This window comes from Hibiscus syriacus, unplaced genomic scaffold (genome assembly GCF_006381635.1).
Source record: "Hibiscus syriacus cultivar Baekdansim isolate YM2019G1 unplaced genomic scaffold, ASM638163v2 tig00110187_pilon, whole genome shotgun sequence".
NCBI classification, from domain to species: domain Eukaryota; kingdom Viridiplantae; phylum Streptophyta; class Magnoliopsida; order Malvales; family Malvaceae; genus Hibiscus; species Hibiscus syriacus.
Window position 1 is genome coordinate 965,945 of NW_024062618.1, and position 18,931 is coordinate 984,875.

Here is an 18,931-nt window from a genome sequence, read left to right on the forward strand (position 1 = left end):
ACAACAGTTGGCATGAAAATTGAAGGGTGAGGAACAAACTTCAAAAGTCAAATTGGTATGCATTGATCCATCCTTATCCCTGCCAAAACTCAATCAACTATATATATAAATGCAAAAAAACCAAGGTGTATATACAATCCCAAAATGCGGCTACATGTCAAATTTTATTGAGTTGTTTTAATGATAAAAGATAACATTATTTTTATAAAAAAATAAAATTTGTGTAGTTTCGTGTATATAGTGTACATGCATCTTTAATAGATTTTAAAAAAATATTTTAAAAATTTTAAAAGATTAATGATTTGAAAATCATTTTAATATAATATATTTTGTAACTAACGAGAGAAGACAGTTCATTAACATAAGCTAGTAAGTTGTTTAATAATTAGGTCTGGCATTAGTTTCAAAGTTCCCAATTATAAATGAACTGTAGGAACAGCAGCTACCATTGTTTGAAATTTGAAGTATTGACTGCATGAAATTATTTTGTCTTGTGGCAATCGAAAAAGAATGGAAGAAGCATCGGCTGCATTTACTGATTTTTTATTTTAATTTTTTCATAGAATTAGATAGAGTGAAAAGTTTTAATCAAGTGCGTGCATGCATGCATCTTGTGGCAGTGTCAAGTCACTGCCTGGGAATGTTTGCATGCATGCGAAGAGAGTTATTCACCTGCACGAATATTAGGTTGTCTTAAAACCTGCAACGACACCCACTTCGATAATCATTTAATCCATCATGGATGGAAACATCAAAGGTTGTGTGTTTAACGCGTTAATACACCCCTCTTAATGAAGATTATGATGTTTAGCAGGTTCATTAATTAAGGATGATCATTGAAGGACTCAATATGGATATTGAGCCCGTTTCTCAAAGATAGTTTGACTCTACGTCTCTACCTACATTAATATCGCATTTGCACGTATGTTTTGGGAACGGTGCTGTAATACGTGTATGGTAATCTACATCTAACATCCATACGTTGGTGAGAGACTCGGGTTTACAGGGTCGATTTTGATTAGGAATGGATATAAGTCAGATTATTGTTTTTGATATGTTTAAAATAAGTTTGAATATCGTATTCATTCACTCATTATTTAATCTTATTAAGATTTAAAGAAATTTCGTTTGATTTGATATTTGACTTGATTATATATATATATATATATAACTTTTATTTTTATTAAGTAAAATATTTTAATATTTTAACTTAATCATTTTTAATCTTAATATTAATTAAATATTACTATTATAATCCTAACTTAAAATATTGAAGATGTAAATATATTCTTACATGTATTGTGTCATATATCAACCTATTGTTCTCCTATAATATTTATAAAATATTATAGAATATATTAACTCATTTTCTTTTTTTTTTTGGTACATAAAGGACGTTGTTGTTACTCTGCATCCTAACTTACAAGATTTTTTTTAAAATTATCGAATTCTAACGATTACGTATTAAAAAGTTAATCTATGCATAATAACATCAATAATATATATTTCTAATTATCTAACTAGAAATTATATTACACAAAAATATATATTTTATAATTTAGATATTATTGGAGAATTGAATAAAATTACTTTTATAGTATAAAACAATGATAACATTTGTGATGGTAAAAAAATGAGAGTGAAGTTCTTACACGTGGTAGCAGAGTCCCTAAGAAAGGGAGGGCAATCCGGTACTAGTGAGCTCCTCACGCTCTATGCTTGTTGGTCTTATAAATTCATCTGCACCTCAGCTACCAGCTCAGTATTTGCCATCATCTTCTTCTTCGATCAAAACGCATGCAAAAGAGGTCCGGCAACTAATCATCTTGTTGAATGACAATGACAACTGCTCCGGCAAGCCTTAAGCAGACAATACTCGGCAATGGCGGCGTCACCTTTCTGTCTTGGTTTTTGCCTCTGCTTATACTGCTTTTCTTCGGTAATCTGCATTTTCTCCTCCAAAACTAACATGCATGTGTGTTAATCTAAATCGAAGATAATTATATTTAAAAATGTATGTATTCGATCTTCAAAATATATAATTGAATTAAGACTCGATCGATAAATGAATGCAGTGGAGTCGTCAATTCAACAAGAGGAAGCAGCGAGTCATGGAAGCATTAAAAACGTAGCCTTTTCCAAGAAAAACACATCTGCCATAGCTAGGAAGCTGCTGCAGTCCACTGGTATGACACAGATCATAAATTATATCATTTAATTATATCTAACCATTTTGACTTTGAACGAAAAACTCTGATTAATGCACACACCACATGCAGACGACGGCGATGCCAATCGGATCGGCAACGAGTGCACCAAGGACGACATCGTGATATTCCAAGGCTCGACGGCACCGCTTCCGAACGGGATCCCGACGTACACGGTTCAGATAATGAACGTGTGCGTGTCGGGTTGTAGCATCTCCAACATTCACGTCAGCTGTGGGTGGTTTAGTTCGGTGAAGTTGATTAATCCCACGGTGTTCAGGCGACAAACCTATGACGATTGCCTTGTTAATGATGGGGAGCCACTTGGTCCCGGCGAAGGCCTCTCCTTTGAATATTCTAATACTTTTAGCTACCCTCTATCTGTCTCGTCTGTAGCCTGCTGCTAACTCACCCCTCGAGTCACGACTCAGTCTTGCGTGTATGTATGTATACGTACGGTATGTTTTTTTTAGAGTATAATGTTCTTCTACTTGGTATTAAGAGAGTAATTAAGGACTTTGCGGGGGTTTGATTAATTCTATATAATGAAGAAAAGTAGTATAATCTGACGTTGGATTTCTCGTCGCTTTGTATCTGCACGATGAGGACTAGAAGCATTCTTTAAATATATTTGAAAAGAAATTTAAAATAATAGGGATGATTCAAATATCAAATATTGAGCGTTGGATGTGCCCTTCATGGAAATGAACCTTGACTTTTGGTTGTTCTCTTTTCAAAACTATATGATTAAGGGTATGTTTGTTTCGTAATTGGAATTACGGAATTGGTTTTCCTCGAATTTTCGTGTTTGTTTCACGTAATTCGTTTTCCGGAAAATGTTTTCCCGTGTTTGTTTCACGTAATTCGTTTTCCGGAAAACGTTTCCCGTGTTTGTTTCACGTAATTCGTTTTCCGGAATGTAATTCATTTTCCTAGTAACAGAATTTCCTTTGTGTTTTCTGTAAAATGACTTACGGATTCATTTTCCGTAAGTCATTTTCCGAACTTTTCACTTCAAAGCAAAAATACTCAAAATAATTTTATTTTATGAATTTAATATTAATAAAATATTTTAATATCATTTTCATCAAAATATTAATTATTAAAATATTTAAAATATATTTATTAATATTTATAATAATATAATATAATATTTTTAATATTATATAAAATAATCAATTATATTATAATAATATAAGATATTATATTTTTATTTTAATAATATATAATAAATTTTTTTATATATTTAATAATGAATAATATTATTTATATATTTCAATAATATTTTAGTAAAGATATTAAAATATACTAATTAATATTTTTAAAATATAATATAGTACTATTACTTTAATAAATAATTAATATAATTTATAAAATTTTATTTCACTAAAATATACCGAAAAAATATTTAAATAACATCTTCCAAACATCATAAAACGTTTTCCAGATGTTTTCCAGAAATGTAATTAATTTTCCAGAAATGTAATTCATTTTACAGAAATGTAATTCATTTTTCAGAATTCAAATTCCAGTAATTCATTTTCCAGTAATTCAAATTCCAGTAATTCAAATTCCAGTAATTCATTTTCTGGAAAACCAATTACAGCTAAACAAACAGACCCTAAGTGTTATTCAGGTTTGTCATTTGTAAAGAACTAGAGTTAGGAACTTACGTAGACCATTACTCGTCTTCTTTATTATTATTTTGCAATTTGCTTGAAATTCTTTTATTTATCATATGCGGAAGAGAGGAATTCTGTCAATAGAATTCTTTGTATAGAATTGAATATTTTATTTGTTTATTTTGTTGTATAGGTTGAGCCGTTGATTTGTATTATTTTGTTTTGAATAACTAAAATCATACATTTATCCAAATATTAAACATTGAGAGTTTAGATTATTAAATATTAAAAATATAAATTTTTTTAATTATTTAAATATGAAATCTAGAGGGTAAAGTTTAATTTATTAAAATTTTAAAAAAATTATTTGAAGTCTCTAGAGTTTAGAACATTTTTAATAGATAGAATGTCAAAAATAATTTGTATTTTTTAATATTTAATTGAATGATCATTTTGATATTAATTTTTTTTGAAATATTTTAATAATTTAATTTTAATAAAATAATATTTTTAAATAAAAACTATTAATTGATTAACTATTGAAACTAACCGACAATATGCGGCATCAATGTTGTGCACCATTTGGGAATTAATTAAACGCTTCGTTTTGTGTTCAGTTTATGCCAGTAATGTTGTTTTGATGTTTGTTTAGGTGGCGGAGTTTTGATGTTTGCTTAGAGTGTGATTATCGATGAATTAGAATAAAATATTATTGATTCCAAATTAATTCAAATAAAATCGATTAAATGGTTTAAATGATAAAAAATATTATTTTTGAAAAACTTAAATTTAAGTAATTATACTTGTAAGATATGTATGTATTATTAATAAGTTAAAAATATGATATTATTTTATAATTATCTTATATTATTTAAAAATAAATAAATAAAATGAATTTATTTGATTTAATTTAATATAATTAAAAAATAGATTAAAATAACTTTAAATATTTATACGAGTATTCACTATTTTTTCTATTTTTTTAGTTGTCGTTAGTCTCTTTTATTATTTATCTCTGTGATGGGCAGTGGCAGCAACCTTGATATTAATTGTCGACTGTCGATATTCATTGTTTTTCTTTTGCTTTATTATAGAGTATCTTTATATTTTTTTTATTTTTTATTTTTAATAATTCTACCTTTATGTATTCTTATGTCTTTAAGACACTTTTTCTTCTATCTTTATAAATTATGACACGTTTTCGGTCGTTTGGTTTTTATTTTCGTTTATCATCTTTTTCATGGTTGGATTTGACATCTTCGTGACTGATAAAGATGGCGCTTAATTATTATTATGTTGATATTCACTGCTTTGGACTCTCGGATTGGATTTGAATACACGATTTGTGTTCGTGGATAGTATTTTTCACATCGCTCGATTTTTCTTGTGGTCTTTCAATAGCTTCATCCTATTTCAATAATTTTTGTTCGAATTTATTTGGTTAAGTTTTTTAATCTTTTACTTGTACATTCTTTATGTGATCTTAAGTGACTAGTTTTCTTGTGGTTAAGAAAATATTTTTATTTTATATTTTGCTTACATTTGTGGTTGTAAAATTTTATTGTAAATTTAAATATTTTTTTATTAAAATTAGTTGCTTCTAAAAAAATTAAAATAAAAAAAACAATACTTATAAACTTAAAAAAATTTATTCTATACTATCCAACACTTGACCTTAATTAGATGAATGAGTCCATATCATCATTAGGGCTGTAAATGAAATGAGACAGATCGCGAGCTACTCGAGATCGACTCGAAAAGCTCGTGAGCAGCTCGAAAATATAATATATTAAGATATTATTTTTTTTAAAAAGTAAATTATTAATAATATTAATTTTTATGTATTGATTTTTTTTAAAATACAGTAAATTTTCATGTATTTAAGGTTTATGTTATAGTTTGAGGTTTCAGTTAAGTTAAGTTTAAGATTTTTTTTTCATTTCGAGCCTTTTCGAACTGCTCACGAGCTTCAGTTCAGGATTTCGAGTTCGAGTCGTACTTAAAAATTTTAAACTCGCGAATTTTCGAGTCGAATCAAATTTTATTTCAAAATTTTCGACTCAGCAATACTCAACTCGGCTCGTTTACGCTCCAAATCATCATTAGTTGAATAAAGCATTGTGGCGCCATTGGCATGCCATACACTTCAAAATTCAAACACCACCGCACACCCAAATCAACACATGTCCATAATCAAAATTCAAAATCTCTCGTTCCCCGACAAAATTCAATGAGGACAAAACCCTTTCAAATCAGTGAAACACCAAACATAAACCAGAACAGAGCAAGGAACTCTTACATAATCTCCAACTACATTTCCCCCTGTAAAAATGGCGACCCGCTACAAGTCGTACGATTCATGCTCTTCCACCTCATCATCCATAGACCTCAACAGTTGCTCTTCCGGCAAACCAAAACCCTCCTTCTCTAAAGCGCTTGTCAAATCAAACCCCTTGGACGTCACCCAAGGTTGCCGAAGCAAGACCAAGTCCACCACCACTCACCACAACTTGACGAGCATGGTGAAAAAACTCGTCCACAATAAATCCAAAAACAAGACAATGGGTCAGCTTTTCATTCCATCCGATGTACTGGCCGAGGATCTCAAGAAGACCGCGAGAAAGGGAACTGCTTTGACAGCGTTGCAGAGGAAGCTGTTCGGGAACGGCTCCGCCTATAAGGAGAGGAGAGCGTTGACGGAGGTAAAAGGGAATACTAGGACGTTGGCTATGGTTTTGAGAAGTGAGAGGGAGCTCTTGACTGCAAATAAAGAGCTGGAGAAGGAGATTGCTTTGCTCAAGCTTCAGCTTCAAGACAAGAACACAGAGGTCACCCCATTTCCCCCTGCCAATCTCATCATTTCATTGCTAATATAATTGTTTTGGGCTCGAGTTGGTTCGAGTTTGAATCATAAAAGTTCGAGTTGTTTCGGGTTTAGATTGTTTGGTATTTGCGTCAGTTTCAGAATCTGATCAATTTTGGTTGAGATTAGTTTAAGTTCGAGTTGGATACGTTTGAATTAACGATAAATTTTCGGGTTCAACTTAAAATTTGATATAGATGGTATTTTGCAGGCTGAGAAGCTGAAAGGTTTATGCTTGAAACAAAGAGAAGAAATCAAATCATTGAAAAGTGCAGTACTTTTCCCCGACGCCATGAATTCTCAGCTTCAAGAACTTGTAGAAACGCAAGGTTCGGAGCTGACGCAAGCGAAACAACTGATCCCAACTCTCCAAAGACAGGTCACTTCTCTTACAGAACAACTCCAATGCCTTGCCCTGGATCTTCATCAGGTAATAATAATCCCACACAAACCAATCCAATTATAAGCTAAGGATTCTTGTAGTTAAACGTATGCTTTTGAACAGATGAAAGCAGATAAGTCTTGTCACCAGCGGCATGGTAGCATATTGGATGGAGATGAACATTCTGATTCTTTGGTAAGAAATTTAGATTTTATGATGAGCCGAAGGCTCTGTTCATTTATACCCTAACCTTAACCTAATATAATTGGAATCCGAAACTTTCAGGAATTCAGTTCTGGCGATCGAACAGCTCCCGGTAGTCCAAGTGACTTGGTCCTTGAAGATTTGAATCCATGTTTAACACCTTACTATGTCAAGACAAAATCCAAGGTAGACGACGAATATTCTAAAAAATTCTTACCAATGTTCATCTGTGTTTGGGAGGTAATATACTTAGCTTGGATGAGCTTCCTGCAGGAATTTGATGGGGTTGGTGGCTATTACTCGTCCCGGAACGGAACCTTACATGAAATAAATACACAATTGTTCAATGGCATGGCCGGTTACAGATTGTCATCGGGATTCAATTAGAGGAAGAACCGAAGAAGAGAATCACATAAGTGGTGACAAAGGACTTGTGTTCGAGTCATAAGTCGACATTTGTTCGAAATCCGATCCTGGATCAAAAATAAATTTATTGTAAACAAGTTTTTAGTTTAATTGGAATAAATTTATTCAATATGTATTTTATTTTATTTAAATTAATTAAAAAATATTAAATTAAATAAATATAATAAAATATTTCCAAAAATATATATTTTACCCTACTCTCTTTCTTGCTTACAGAGGAGTGGAACATGAGAAATTACACGTGAAAAATTAACCGGCTTTAATGAGAACAAATTTCTGCAAAAAGAATAAGCCCTCATTTATTGTCAATGGGATTCCAAAACTGATGAACCCACTTCTGTCTTATCATCATCAACTTATATTATATATATATATATATGACAAACACAAAATCACTGGAAATTACCCTTTAAAAGTGAAACAAAGAAGCAGAATTCGGCACACATATTCTACCAACAGGAGTTATTCTTGGCCATATTGCCACCATATAACCGGAACAGACCAAATGCAGAGATACAAGGTAGGACCACCATGCAAATGCAAACAAGTAGTGCCACCGCTATTCCTTCACCTACTTGGTTACAGAATTTCCTGTACATGTTGCATATCACTATTCATTGAAGCTGTGTTTGCCCCAACTTGGCAAAAGCTGCCGATTGCGCGGCAGCTCCAACTGCCGCCACGTTCAAGTATGCCAGGGTCTGCAAAAGAACCATCATATATATACTTGCTCAGTCCAGATTAGTGTAATGTTTGAGTGCATTTTGTGCCGAGCTTCCCCAGAGAAACTGGTGTCTCTATGTCAGCTCATTTCAGGTGTGGCACGCACGACAGATAATCTCAGGGTCACTCAATTTAGAAAGTGCCAAATTATAAAATTTTAGAGATCCAAAATTATATCATGAATATAAAATATAAAAAAAATGTATAAATTATATGGGACTCGGTCCATCTATGATCTCCTTCAAAATAAAAAATATAAATGCCGAAGCTTGTTAAGGTTTAATTAGGATTGTTCTTGAGCCAAGCCAAATTCGAATAGTGAGAAAAATGTTAAGGTTTAATCAGGATTGTTACTTAATTTAGTCAAGTTGAACTGAGTCGAGTTCAAACAATGAGAAGAAGTTTGAATTTAACAAGTAAATAATAGGAGATTAACCAATAATCTCCATGCAACAGCATCAATGACCAACGTTTTTTTCTCCTAGAAAACTTGCTTAGAAAGATGCACGTTGTTATATGAATCCCTAAAGGACCAACCTATTTATTATGACAATTTAAATATATATTATACCGATTAGGTATTAGTTGTTTGTTTTCCATTTATGATATGCATCTCCCCCTCCATTATTGCATGCTGCTTGACTTCTCGTACTGTTGCCAGTGTTGCAATACTGTCAATACATTGATATAAAGGCTTAGCAGCCACAGTGGTACCTACCACGCTGCCGAATACATTAACATCAACATTCAAAGCTTGTCTCAACAACAAATGTTGTGATCAACCTGGACTTTTCTTTTCAGTTTCTCTTCCCTTTTCTCTACCACTTGAATGAAATAATTGTTGTTCACTTTCAATGTATTCCACCTACTTAGATATCAATATTCAGTTTATCTCCTTAACTATGCTCATTTGCTTAATTTATCCTCAAAATTAATCGAATTATAAAAGAAGACGATCAATAACAACATAATTCAACGTCATCTTTAATATGTATAGGCAAACACATGGTATGTTATTATACACAACATCAATATATACTACCTTTATATAAAGACAGAAACAAGATTTTATGCTAGGGATGAACTTTTAAAATTTTGAAGGACAAATTTAGAAAATTTGAGGGGTGAAAACATGTAAATAGAAAATACAAAGAATTTACCTATATTATATGAGAATTTGAATTTTTAAGGGCAGTCAACCCGATCGATCTCTCTCTATCCATCCATGTCTCTCTCTCTATATAATAATATATGGTATTGGGGAGATGCATGCAAAGAGAATATTAGCGAAGGAAAAGCATACCTGATCTCCAGAGAAAATAGCCAAAGCCAGAGGCTTATTGAAGAGGACACTTCCTCTCACCATACCCACAACGCAACGCACTGCTTGTACCAATGAGTAGGCTGCAGCTATGCTATTGGCCACCACCAAAAACCTCAGTTAAAATATAACACCAAAGATGATAAAAAGAAGAAGAAGGGTCTTACACGAGAGCTTTCATTTCTGTAAATCTGGCTTTCTTTTGAATCGTGAAGATTTCCTTGATCTGAGTATCTGTTCCCACAAGAACAGCTGCAAGAACACTCAGGCCACATATCAAAAACCTTAAGGTCAGCTCTGTAACTCTCACTCTTCTGTCGATGACCTTCAAATTAGTGTCGTGGTATACGGGGACATTAACGGGATTAACACCCACACCCAAATAACTCATGTTTTTTGTGTGGCTGAAATCCGACGCCCTAACGGAGAAGGAAGAAATATAGAGCAACCCGGAAGAAGAAAACTCTTGAAGAACAATGCACGTACACGGTAGACCGAACTAATTACCATGGCCGCCAGCCTACAACCACCCCCTCCTTAAATAGGCTTGGCTGGATGTGCAGAACAAAAAATGTAAAATAAAATCATATTAATAAATAATATTATAATGTAAGTATTAAAATTATGTATTAAATTGTTTACGTATAAAAGAGTAAAATATATTTTTAATAAAATAAAAAGTTTGTATAATTATTAAATATTAAATTAAAATAAAATAAAATAAATATTTTTAGTAAAAAAATGCACATATAGTGGCGGTACTGACGGATCTAGAATTTTTTTAGAATGAGCACACATATTTTTTAGGGGTGGATGCAAAATAAAAAAATAAAAAAAATAATAGTGGGTATAATCAACAAAATAAATACCTAACATTAGAATATTTAAAGTGTCCATCCTTAACTGCATGTAAATACGTCAGTGCACTTACTCAAAAGAGTTTGGGTTAACCCTTTAAAGACATGGTCGAATTTAGATAAAATTTGAGACTCATATTTTTAGCTGGATCGAATTTGAACAAATATAAAACAAGTTAATCTTGTATATAAATGTGATCCATGTAAATGTCTAATTACGATTATCATAAAAAGAAATTATATAAAATTTGAAAATAATCCTTTGATTTAGAAATTAAGAAGTTATATTATGCTAAGCTTTGCTAATTATATAATTTTCATATAAAAAATTAGCATATATATTATTACTATATATAAAAGAATGGGTTTCAAAAAAATTTTGAGCAGCAAAATATATTTTATATTGAGAAAATAAAGAATAATTGAGTTTTACGTTATGTGTCAAATAATAATCTATTAACAATTTTCTTTTAAGGAATGTTAACAAATTTAAAATGGTAATGAAATAGTAAAATTTTAAGCGACTACACATAGAGGAAAAGGAAAGCCACCTCATGTGTACACGCACACTGACTGAGACCACACAGCCGAGCGGGAATTAATGGTGCTGTACCTTTGCATTAAAGGCCATTCTATGGCCAACACTAGAAGGAGCTTTTGTTGTTCCAAGAGGGTAAGGGACAGTGCCTTCAATTCCACACTGCTGCACTCTATAGGCTTGAATTCAAAGACCACCCATTCCTCCTTTTTCTTCTTCTATGCACATTGTATTTGCTTTCCATGGTGTATGAAAGAACTAAAAACTATAATTAAATCGGAAAATTCAGAGACGTAACTCCTATTATAATTTTAGTAGTTTCATTCTTGATCAAAATCATAAATTTAAGTATGTTTAAACGTAAATATCTTCGATTTGAGAATTGAAAAATTAGAGATAATTTAACTATTATAATTTGTAGGAAGGAGAAGGTGAGCTTTGGAAGAAGATAGCATGAGCCATACCTTTGGTCTAACAATGTACATAAAATTATGGGCAATAGAACCAAAAGTACTGACATAGATCTTCCGTGATACATACAAAAGGTGAGGAAAGGGATTGTGAGAACTAGAAAAGTACGTATCAAACCGAGGATCTTTTGGGTTAGTGAGCAACGCCATACTCAATTTTATCCACAACATTTGCCAAAATGTTTGTGCATACATATGCATCAATGTGAAGGTCCGCACTCTTATCTTCCATAAATGCATACATGATTATTCAATCTATATATATCCTACCGAATTTAATCATAAGCATATGCTTTTATTGCATGTATCTTCATTAGAGATAACATAATAAAATGAATTGATCTTCTACATGCATAGTATTTGAACTCATTACCTCAAGGAATAATAATATTTCCTTAATTATTGGAGTCGTTTTGGTTCGTGCTCAATTGAAAATTTTTAACCATTTACTCTAGAGATTATTAACATCAAAATTATTTTTAAATTGACGATAAACACTAAAGTTTTGATTATTGTTGTTAATTGTTCATTTAAAAATTAACAAAGTTTAAATTACTTTTCCTTTGAAAGGTTGATTTATTTGATTTCAAAATTGAGAGAAACTTAAGATTTTTTATAGGGTCTTTATCCATATGAAATAGTTGGTAGACAGTATCATAGTAATAACACTAATATTACTATTCTATGGCTTGTTAGAAATTAAACAACTACTAACTCTTGCCTTTGTAACCTAATACTACACCAGGAAACCAAACACAAGTGGTGTATCATTTGTTACAGATGAAGGGATGTATCAACGTCATCATAATAGTCCGAATCTCGGAATTTTTCGAGAACCACAATCGAAAACGTCAACGAAGGTGTCCCCATAACTGCCGGCAACAGAGAAAAAAGAGGGGTCTCCACGCACCCCAAGGTACCAGAACTCAGAGCAGCTGCATGAGACTGTGAACCGTCAGACCAGAGTGATAGATTAGGTACTTGACGAGGAGGTGCAACCGTCAACGAGTGGAACAACAGCAACCCCGATGGCGGTGGAGACGACTCCAACAGCTTTCTTAATAGTTCCCTTTCTTCCCTCAGCTCTTTCATTTTCTCCAATTGCCTAAACCTCTCTTGCAACAACGCGATGGAAGACGATTGTGTCGACACGACATGGGAACCAATGCTTCCCCTTCCCATTTGTAGCCTTAATGAAACCTTGAAGGGCATTTACGTGTGTCTATATATAGGATGTTGGGATGGTTGATTGTGTTGGTCGCTTGGTTCATTACTTTAAAGCATGCATTTGTAGTTGCTCGATGAAATTCTAAATGAGAATTAGAATCGGAAGCTGAGGAGCAAAAGTCCAAGAGGACAAGGTTGTATGGGACAATCTATATAGGGTGGGGGAGGGAGACCTTTGGTTTAGGGTACGTGAAGAAGAGTGCAAAAGAATGTTGAAGGGTAAGCACATGGATTGGAATTTGGAAGGGCATGTTTGGAGCAACAATAGGTTGAAGGATGCTCTCTTGTAGGGCTATCTTAGCTTGCCCCCAAATCCAATGCTTCTTTTCTAGCTTTGGAGATTGCGAGAGATGTTGGAGCCTTTCATGGTGGGTATTTTCAAAATATAAAATGGGGTGGACAGAGGCTGTGGAAGTTTCGGGGCAAAAGAAGGGATGGGGATGGGTAGGTCGAGTTGAGTTTTGGTCTTTTAGAATTTGCATTCAAATATAATATTTTTCCATGTGATTTGAGTTTAGGTGAACATTTATTTGACTCGAAACTCAATTAGAGTTTTAGAGTAAAAATTTACACCCAACACAAATATATATATATATATATATTCTTATTTTTATTAAGTAAAATAGATAATTAATTAAAAAATATAAAGAGAGAAATATTATAACAAATATCCCTAAAAGTCAATTATACTATTATTCTCGGGTCGATTCGAATACTTTTTATTTTAAACTCGAATCCGACCAATGCAAAACTTGATCTTTAAGAAAAATATAACCCGATTCGATAGTCTTTGTAGTTGAGAAAATGAAACGGATTGCAATGGAACGGGATAGTCTTTTCTAATCTGATTCCGATTTGATATTCATGTTTTTCCACCTCGAATTTGTCTTGAATATAAACCTGTTTAAATTTAAAAAACTCTCTGAAATCTTATACTTTAAGATATAATAAAAAATCATTAAATTTGAATTAATCTCTTTCTCATTCCTTAGTAACATCGATCTTCGGAACTGATGTTAGGTGGAATGAATAGGGATATGGGTTCATGGACAAGGCGTGCGATTGATATGTTTATATATATATATATATATATATATATATATATTAAATTGTACCCCTTTGTCCACGTTTTGATATTTATTCCTCGACTAACACATACATAGAGAATGAATATATATAGAGAAAGAATCATGTTTAGTTTGAATTAAATAAAAAAATAAAAGAAAAATAGAATTTGTGATGGATATAACAACTTTCTAATATTTGAATCCGTAATTCATGTAAGTAATATATATCCAGATAATAAATATTTGGAAATTGAGAATGTCTATCAACATCCATTTTAGTCCACAATGAATAGTAATTTTAACATCTGAATTCAAACATTATAGTAATTAACAATATCTGGATTTAAAAAACGGATTTGATTCCAGCTCAGTTGGTAGAGTACAAGGTTCTTAATTTTGAGGTCGTGTGATCGAGTCCCACGGTGAACAATTAATAATTTGGAGGTCTCCCACGGAAGCTGCTTTCAATCTGGCGTTGAGAGCACAACCTACTATCCTACCTCCCCTTACTCCATTACATATGGGAATAAGGGTCAGCTAAAATAATTTGATTCCGAATTCATAATCCGAATCGTCGTCCCGAGACGAGACAAGACAAGACAAGATGACAGTAAGCCCAACATAATATATGTATTGATGAATTTAGCAGCCCAGCAGAAACAGACCAAATCTAAAACACACAGCTTCAGGCCCAAAACAACACAAACAGCTGCAGGTTGTTCTGTTCTGTTGTGTTTCCCCCATCTAAGTGAAGTCATCGAAGTTGAGCAACAACCGGCATCATCGAAAGAAGCAAACAATCACAAATGGACACCGACATCACTGCTTCAGCTAAACCAGAGTACCCGGTTCTAGATCGGAATCCTCCCTTCACCAAGGTCTGTGGTAATTTCAATATCCTCGATTACCTCCGTTTCGTTACCATCACTGGAGTTTCCGTCACCGTCGGCGACCTCTCCGGTAACTTAAACATCATTCAAATACAATTTGGGTCTCTGAATTTGATTCAAATGGAATTTGGTTTTGAACCCTTTTCAGGAATTTTAGGTATAAAACCGGGACTGAAAGGTCAGGAGGGCTGATAGGACTGATGGGTGGTTTTATGTACGCCTACCAGAACTCTGCTGGTCGACTCATGGGATTCTTCCCTAATGATGGTGAGCTCGCTCGGTACCAGAAATGTGGATTCAACAAATAGACTTATTTCTATAATCAAAGACATTTTGGATGATTTAAATGATTTTCAATAATCAGATTGCCTCTGCTCATGTCTCTTTGTCTTGCTGCTGTATTCATAGAGGTCTAAGTTCCAAGTTCCCAATGAATTGTACTAGAGCCTTTGCTTCCTTGTTATTGAATTATTTTGAGAATGCACCCTTTTTTTCTTGATTTCCTTCTTCCATTGTTTGCCTTAACAATTTAGATCGAAGCGAATGAATTTTCATTTATCTACATCACCTACGTGATAACTGGAGTCTTCGTCTGGTGCTTTTCTCAAGTTTAAAAAAATCAGCTTCTGATGAGAAGCCAAATGCCGCATTGAGAGGCGAAATTCGGATTTGCATATCTTCTGATTTGGGACGAATTTTCGTCTTTGATCCTGGTGGAATTAGACCAAAGATAGGAACTTATGTTGCTTGGGTTCTCATCAGCTTCTGCATCCTGTAAACAGTGGTTACTTATGGTTACAAATATACTGAAGTTGTTAATATACGCGTAAGTCGTATGTAGATGTGTTCTAAACAGGTTCATCCGATCTAGATGGATCCTGGTATAGCTTTGACTTTGGTGAAATGGAAAATCCAGCTCCATTACACCCCCTTCATTAATTAATTATCTTCTTCCACGTGAATGTAATGATCATATATATTCCTTTGTTACTATATAATAATATATGCATGTTTCATTTATCTAAAACCCCATCCACTGTCTACTCATTGCTTAATTAATTAAAAATCATCAATAATCTTCGATCGAATAGTAAAGAATTGAATAATTTTAAGGCTTAAATGCACCGTTGGTTCCTAAACTATATCATTTTTACCGAGTTATCCCTTAAAATATTTTTCGAGACATTTTGTTCCCTTAACTTTAAATTGTTATCCCGTTTTCCCCATTTCGTTAACTCTGTTAAAAACAGTATAATTTAGTGATCAATGAGGTAAAGATTTAAAGTTGAGGGGACAAAACGTCCCGAAAAATACTTTAAGAGGTAACTCGATAAAAACAGTATAGTTTAGGAGTCAATGGTACATTTAAACCTAATTTTAAGTAAAGTTGTGTATTTCAAATTTTATAAATTAAATGAAATAAAAATAAGAAAATGTATACACAAAACAGGGTCTAAACCAAATTAATTTACATTATATCGAACAAATGTTAGGATTACCAAGGGTTTAGAATTTTTTTTAAGGATAAATACACATATATTAATAATATGAAAATTTTGTATTAAAGTGGACACAATAAAATTACAAGCTAAACAAACATCTATTAATAGAAGAAAACTTCAAATTTTAAAGAAAAAAATCGAATTCCAAGAAATTTCAGAGTGGGTGGCAACATGCATCGCCACTTGTTAGAATGATTATAAGAAATGGAAAATGTCAAAGACTAATATAATATGGAGTAAAGTTCCAAGTTATTCAAATTGAGTTATTCAATCAAATTTAAGTTTTTAGTACAGGTCTTAAGTTTGAATTGAACATAAATTAACAAATTTTGAAAATCTGAAAGTTAAAATGCATTTGTTTTGGTCTTTAGTTGAGTAGTTTAATTGTTTTGGGATTTGATCTCTAATTCTTCTTTTGTTCTATAGTTTATTTTTATCCAAATTTAAGCCATGTGCTCCTCAATAATTTTCTAAAAATTATGTTACTTCAATTATTCTTTTTGATAATAAATTTTCTCTTTTTTTTCAATTTAGTTCTTACTTTTGTTATTTTTTACAAATTCTTTCTTCTCATAAATTCTTTAACTCCTTTATACTAATCAATTTTTATCCTCAAAATTCATTCTTAGATATGCTTCATTTATTAAATAGCGTTATAAATCTTACACATATAAAAAATATGAAAAATATTCATGTATATTAGATACAGTTAGATAAAACCATTTAAAAGAAAACAATTAATATCATAATATTATAAATAATTACATTAATATCTGAACATAAACTTAAACATTTTTCATTCAACCGAATTCGATCAAATACTTATCTCTAATTATAATATAATCTGGTAAACGATGCTCACAAGTTTGCTGGGAAGAGACAAAAGAAATAGCAATTTAAATATAGAGTGGAATTATTATTAATAAAAGAAAGATTAAGAGGGTAGCAAATGGTAGTAGTCTAATAATACAACTACTGCATTACGCTCAACCTAAAGCAAAGTCTTAGCTGGGAGGCTGGCTGTCCAACGAGATATTTCGGGTCCAACTTAATTGCATCATCCTTATTAATTACATTTTACTTGTTTTTCCCTTGGACAGAGCCAAAATTATGCAAATACTAATATTTTATTTTACCATTTAAGAAAATAACATATTTTAATATTTTATAAAATGTTCGTTTGACAATACGTATTTTTATTTACATTACGTGAAATTTAATCATAATTTTTAATATTTGTGTTAGCCAATGTCAAAATGAATATTAAAAAAATTCAAAATTTTGTTATAAAATAAAAAACACACATGATGTATATATTTAATATGTTTTTTGAATCAACATGAGCACTATATATGTATATCTGTAATTTTTACTTAATGTTTAATGTATGAGATTGATGTTCCTTAGGTCCAAAGGAAAATGGAAATGGAGATAGTCGGGCTTTGTTTGGACATTGGGAAATGAATAAGAGACGTCGTCCTCTACGGTAGGGGAGGTGGTTAGGAATGGGATTCGGAATTCCACCACCAAATCATCATTGTTTTATTTATTCAAGAAAATTACTCTTTTTTATATATAAAAAAAATCTTTAATTGTGATTTAAATCAAATTAAAACATACATTTAATATTAATTATATGATATACTATCAAAAAAAGAAAGTGATGGATTTGTCTTGCAAGGCAGTAACGTCATGCATGTGATTACTCTCACTCACCAAATATTTGGTAAAAAAAACCAGTATTCATTCAAAATTTAACCCTTTTATTATTTTAATTTTTCATGTAATAATAAATTTAATCTTTAATACTTATATAATATATTAATATAATTACATTCTTTTACGTTAATTTTAATTCTCAATATATTTAGTTTTCAATGAATATGAAGTATAATATTAAAATTTTAAAAACGTCGACATAGCATATGTGATTCATGCTAATTTTTTATTTTTTATATATTTTTAAAATATTTGTTAATATGATATGTAAAACAATAATGACATGTCAATACAATATTCACGTGGATTGTCATATAAAAATCGTTAACAGAAATAGTGTTATAATAAGAATTCTTTTCAAAAGATTGAATGTTAAATTTTAATAAAAAATAATGATTAAATTGATAAATATTAAATTAATTATAATATTCTTTTTTGTTTTTGACAAAATATCTTTCAACCCTTTAGGTGTATGTTAAGTATTTATAATTTCTATTCAAAATCTGGTGGATGATACGGTTCATCCCTTGCCTCTACGCCAAGTAACTTTCTAATTAATTTCTACTGTATTTAATTATAAAATAAAATAAGAAACAGAAAAAAAATAGTTAACCAAAATCACACATAACACCAAAAATATATTATAATTTTAAAACTTTTTGTTTATTAATCTTATAAATCATAATTCGATTCAGTATTAGGAATAGAAGAGACTGTCATAGGTATCGAACTTCTTGATTTAACAAAACAATATTATTTTAATCATTAAATTATAAAAATTTAATAATTAAGATAATAAAATCATTTCGTTTTTAATAAAGTATAACCTTTAAAAATATTTATTAAATCAAATTAATTTTAGATTAATTCATGTATTGATGTTCTTTTAAAAATGACATGACATGTAAGTTAC

The 18,931-nt window shown here is 31.4% G+C and overlaps 2 protein-coding genes, 1 long non-coding RNA gene and 1 pseudogene across 3 annotated transcripts; 3 read left to right on the forward strand and 1 right to left on the reverse strand.

Annotated features, from left to right (window-relative positions):
- Positions 1–2,065: 2,065 nt before the first annotated feature.
- LOC120217339 (TPD1 protein homolog 1-like) lies at positions 2,066–2,616 on the forward strand. The gene is made up of 2 exons (XM_039214483.1): positions 2,066–2,186; positions 2,280–2,616. The coding sequence occupies exons 1-2, from the start codon at positions 2,066–2,068 to the stop codon at positions 2,612–2,614; spliced, it is 456 nt and encodes a 151-aa protein (XP_039070414.1). The 3' UTR covers positions 2,615–2,616.
- Positions 2,617–6,129: 3,513 nt separating this feature from the next.
- On the forward strand, positions 6,130–7,680 carry LOC120217442. The gene is made up of 5 exons (XM_039214531.1): positions 6,130–6,657; positions 6,904–7,122; positions 7,198–7,269; positions 7,360–7,464; positions 7,552–7,680. Exons 1-5 carry the CDS (start codon positions 6,160–6,162, stop codon positions 7,663–7,665), a joined length of 1,008 nt encoding a protein of 335 aa, XP_039070462.1. The 5' UTR covers positions 6,130–6,159; the 3' UTR covers positions 7,666–7,680.
- A 473-nt stretch (positions 7,681–8,153) lies between these two features.
- On the reverse strand, positions 8,154–10,193 carry LOC120217437 (annotated as a pseudogene).
- Positions 10,194–14,681: 4,488 nt separating this feature from the next.
- LOC120217473 lies at positions 14,682–15,277 on the forward strand. Its single transcript, XR_005525147.1, has 2 exons — positions 14,682–14,867; positions 14,946–15,277. It is a non-coding gene; the product is annotated as an uncharacterized LOC120217473 (long non-coding RNA).
- Positions 15,278–18,931: the final 3,654 nt, after the last annotated feature.